Source organism: Sinocyclocheilus grahami, unplaced genomic scaffold (genome assembly GCF_001515645.1).
Source record: "Sinocyclocheilus grahami isolate Dianchi unplaced genomic scaffold, SAMN03320097.WGS_v1.1 scaffold137.1, whole genome shotgun sequence".
Lineage (NCBI taxonomy): Eukaryota > Metazoa > Chordata > Actinopteri > Cypriniformes > Cyprinidae > Sinocyclocheilus > Sinocyclocheilus grahami.
In genome coordinates, this window is record NW_015505316.1 from 1839823 (window position 1) to 1844800 (window position 4978).

At 36.8% G+C, this 4978-nt stretch overlaps 1 protein-coding gene across 2 annotated transcripts in view; it reads left to right on the forward strand.

Annotated features, from left to right (window-relative positions):
• The window catches only part of spsb1 (splA/ryanodine receptor domain and SOCS box containing 1), a 19126-nt gene extending 14595 nt beyond the window's left edge, over window positions 1-4531 (forward strand). For both annotated transcript variants that reach the window (XM_016280132.1, XM_016280133.1), the window contains exon 3: window positions 2941-4531. In XM_016280132.1, coding sequence (XP_016135618.1) covers window positions 2941-3068 — 128 coding nt within the window. In that variant the 3' untranslated portion in view covers window positions 3069-4531. The remainder of the gene's footprint in view (window positions 1-2940) is intronic.
• The last annotated feature ends 447 nt before the right edge of the window (window positions 4532-4978 follow it).

The window sequence follows — 4978 nt, forward strand, 5'->3', positions numbered from 1 at the left end:
AACTTAAATGATTTTAGCAAATGGCTGCAATATAACAAAGAGTGAAATTTAGGGGTCTGAAAATACTTTCCGTACCCACTGTGTGTGTGTGTGTATGTATATATATATTATTACTAATAATATTAATAATAAATATTTTATTTCTTATTTATCAACGTGTCCTGGAATCTAATCTTTAAACTGGATGCTTTGCTCTGCTTTTTCCTTATTACTTCTTGATTGCCGTTTCTTGCTGACATTAATATTTTAAATGTCGTTGCATCCATTATTAGCCTATAGGGAAGCAAAATTGAGCTTTTGTTTAACAGGAAAGTAGTGATAGGCCAGGCCGGTTATTTGAGATGGTGAGAAAACTATGCCTGATTAACAGAAGTGGTTATTCTGCCGAGCCAATTTCAAATCTCTTTTCTGTCTTCTCAATGACTAAAACATTTTCTGTTTTAGGATTCAATGATGTGAATAAATGTAAGAAAAGTGTTCATTTAAATTCATTTTCTGACTTGCTAACACATTTTCATAATCTGACATTGTTAGGTTAATCATTCTTAATTTTATTCTAGTGACAACTACACTTTTTTTAATGACAAAACTGCATTAAGACCATTCTATGGATTTTATGGTGTTTTTTTTATTTTATTTTGGAATCTTTGAATTTGCTTTAGAGACCATATTTAAAATGTGTATTTTTGATGCAAATTAAATTGTTCTAGAAAATATTAATTCTCGTTGACGGTGTATTGCTAATTATTTAAGTTTTGGGAACGTGACTTTATCACACCCAATTTTGTTTTTACTTTCACAGTGAAAGTTTTTACACACAGCAACGTTTATTTTAGGAATGGGGTCCCATGCAATGGCAGTCATCATAATTAGTAGGTCCTTTGAATAAAGTTTGATATATCCCTTGCTATAGATAGCTGATATGGCTGACACTGCTAAAATGTAAAAAAAACAAAAAAAAACTCCCCCCTACAGTAGATTACTTGAGAGTAGAAAAAGCTAAGGGTTTTCAATATTAATCAGTCATATTAGTTTAATTGCGCATTCTCAAGGTTACATAAAAATTTCTGCTGTTTTTTTGCATGTAGTTCCTTCGAATCTGACTCATTTCCTCAACCCAGCTTGCTGTAATGAGTCCGTTTTGGAGGACATTCTTGTGATGTTATCATTCTGTGGTCATATAATGAAAGGATGCAGGTGAGGGCCAGACGTACTCCTGTCTGGACAGCTGTAACCCACCTTACTCTCTGTGGAAACAGTCTCTGGGCCACTAATGATGTCCTGTCCAATGGAATACGTGTTTTATCACCTTAATGTTTTGCATGCCGTCAGGTGATGGAATGACTCTTAAATGTCTTTCCTGAGTGTGCCATGTTTAGTAACATTTAACGAAGGTCTGACTTTGGGAAGTATTAATGCATCAGTTCAGGACATGGGTGTTCCCATTTTTGGAGAATTCTCATCCCTTCTATGTGTGAGAGAGAGTATTACTCAGCCTCTGACTCCAAGGCCTTGGCTTCCTTTTGTATCTGTATTGTGTCAGTGCCTTTAATGCATTCCTCGTCATGCTCGCGGTCAACAGAGGTATAATTGTACTGTTATTTATCCCTTACATCACTCTCTTTGGTTTCCCCTGTGTCTCGTTTGCTAAAGTGTGCGTTTTATGAAGTAATCTCAACATCCGAGCAGGTGGTGCTGTGTGGAATCCATTCTGAAGTCCGAAGTACTTGGGGTTGTTATATGGCTGGACTAAAGGGGACCTGTGGGGAAACATGTAATACTTTAAGCCAGGTGCACACTATGATTTTTTTGGACACAGTTTCTTCTCTTGGTAATTGTAAAACCAAAATCGGCAGTATTTATTCGCTCCGCATCAGCTGATGAATTGCATTTGTCAGTTTTGTGACCTAAGGGTCATGCATATCATACATGAATGAATATTTCTTCAAATTTGAAGAGATTTTGACCCTGTGGACTTTTATAAAACGATCTTTAAAAGATCCACAGCAAATATCATTATAATATAGTTATAGTACCACATGCCTGCTCTTAAAGGGGTCATGAAATGTTTTTTAGTTATTTTATAATGCTTCCTGAGGTGCGCTTGTGATCTTGGTATGGTTAAAATGTTTTAAAACAATCATAATTTAGTTATTTTCGAGCCTGAATTTAGCTCTGATTTGAACTCATTGAAGTCTCCCAACAGACACACCCCTTTCTATTTCTGCTATGATTGGCTAACATTAAAAGAGCATTGCATGTGGAACTTTCTTAAACTTTTACTGCGTTAGACTCATGCTGATCTTGAATTGACTACTCCAGTGACTATAAAGAGAAAGATCTTTGATCGCTGTATGTATATAAAATAATCACAACATAGATAACAGATGGTTTCACGCTGCTAACAGGAACAGTGTGTAGTTGATAGTTCATTCACTGGCTTGATGAGTTGATGAGTTGATGAGTTGAAATGCAGTTTCAGATTTTTATAGAGGTTAGTTTGTAAAATTTGCACCGAAAAAGTGCAATACCTAACAGTAGTAGCTATCATTCTTGTGTTTGATGGACAGACAAATCCATTGTTCAGAACACATGTCCTTTATTACATACAATGATGACGCATGATAAAAAAATTGTAACGTCACGTTTCTCCAGTTTTCAAATCCTGGTGTTTCATAAGGATAGAAAAGGATCATTCATATTTTAAACTGAGGGTTAGTTTTGAGTGTTGAAACTTGCTGTATGTTGTTTTGTTTTTTTTTGTTAACCTGTCATGTGTAAATATCAAGAACATTTTGATTCTCCATTTCATAACCCCTTTAAAGGTGACATATCATGAAAATCTGACTTTTCCAGGTTTTAAGTGCTATAAGCAGGTCCCCGGTGCATCTACCAACCAAGGAAACATGAAAAAGATTAACCCAGTCACTTTGTCAGTCACTGAACCTCTGCCATTAATGGACCTCTGTAGGCGCTCGGTGCGAGTCGCTTTGGGAAGAGAGCGACTGCGTGAAATCAGTGGACTGCCCTTACCTGCTTCCCTTAAGAACTACTTGCTCTACCAATGATGATAGTAGTGCCTTTACAACCATTCAAGGCATAGTGTCCGCCTCTGTTACTCTCTGGGATTGATCAGCTTTCTGGCAAGCCTGTTTCATTACATCTTCGTTTTGTTTTCGGTGCCATTCTCGGTCACTGGGTATGGTACCAACAATATTTTTTACAAATCTCACTGAGGATGTATCATGCTTGATACTTTCAGGATCAAGTGTGTTGTTGTTTTCTTGTTGCTTCGTTCGTATACTGGAAATCCATCTGAAGGTTTTCGCCAGAATCTAATGGCAGATACGAAAACAAGAACCCTCCTTCTCTCTAATCACGGCTTAGTGAAACTTCAGCTATTTGTCAAGGCCTTTTCCTTTTATTTTTTTAAATTTATTTATTTTTTAACTCCGTCCTCTTTTTTTAAAAAAATGTTTTTTTTTAAATGAGGTGTTGGCATACATTAAGCTTTCTTGTATCATGACATTAACTTGAGGGTCCATATAGCGACTCTTTGCGGGCAATGCAAAATACATTACCTTTTCAAGACCTTTAGGCTTAACAACCAGCAAGGTTTTATGTTGATAGACTTTTTTTTTTTTAAATTTTTATATATACGTTTTTCAAATGTCCTTCCCATTGCAGTCAGTATAATAAAGTAGCTGAGTCCGCTTCGGATCCATGGCCGCGGTTAGCAGGTTAGCAAGTTGACGACACCTAAGGGAAGGCGATGTCTTCCCTTGCTTGCTCTTGGCAGGTTAAAAATAGCCTGGTTTTAGCTGTAAATCTGACCGTCTGGCCTGGAAAAACAGTCTTTGACGTCTGTGAGGGGGGGAGTTGAGAGGCTAGCATTCATGGAAACAACAACAGCTAGTGTGCTATGCTAGCTTTTTTTAATCACACAACGAGTCCCTCGCCTCTCTTCACACTGCAATATCTGAAGTGCCTGGCTCATGATATTGGTATATTAAGAGAAAGCCATGTTTTGTCCTTTTTATATTAAATTAAATATTGCATCACTGTGAAACTATGTAGCATACATTAATCAATAAGAGGTTGCATAGTGTGCTTTCTGTAATGGCCCCTAAAATCCTGTGAACACCCATATCTTACAAATAATTTTTGCCGGTTTTATTCTTGAGGACTGTTTTTAACCTGTTGACGATTTGTCGAGAAAAGCAGGGATGGAATAGTGACACTGCTGTGTGGTGCCTTGTCTATGAGATAACCATGTCAAAAGTGACACACAGGCAAATGTTGATGTTTCTCTGCTCTGTTCTTTTAAAGTCTTGATGCAGAGAACATTGCCGATTATTGTTGAGTTTTTTTTCCTTTTTTCCCCCCCCATTCTAGACTTTTAGATGTGTAAACGTAGTTCATGTTTGGCAGCCATTTTGCTAAGCATGAGGGGGATAGTTTGGTTCCCTGTTTTTAAACCCTTTCTGCCTGCAGACCACCATTCTCTTTGTATTCAGTGATGTAGATAATATTGGTAATCTAATAAAGTTTATTATAATTGACGTCTTTTGTGGTTTTTGTGCTCATAAAAACCCCATGAAATCGCTTCTTATTTGCTGTTTACGTTTTCCTTCTATAACTTTTTCCTATTGATACAGGAGGTTTATATTGGATGTTTTTTTTAAATGTTTTAAATCATTTAATTATTACAGACTTGAATCATGATTTGCAGTTGCAAATGGTATTGGGGGCGGGACATTCTAGAGAGCATTTGATTGGACCGCAGTCTGTGCAGTGCAGGATGAGTCAAGTCAGCACTATTTTCCGAAGTACGTTTAAATGTTTTTTTTGTTTTTTTTTGGGTCAAAGCTAACAGACATGAACGGAAAGCCTTGATTTGACAACTTGACTCGTCTGTCTTGCCAATAAAGGGGTAGTACACCGTTGTCAATGGTTTTTAACAAAACTTGGCTGTGTA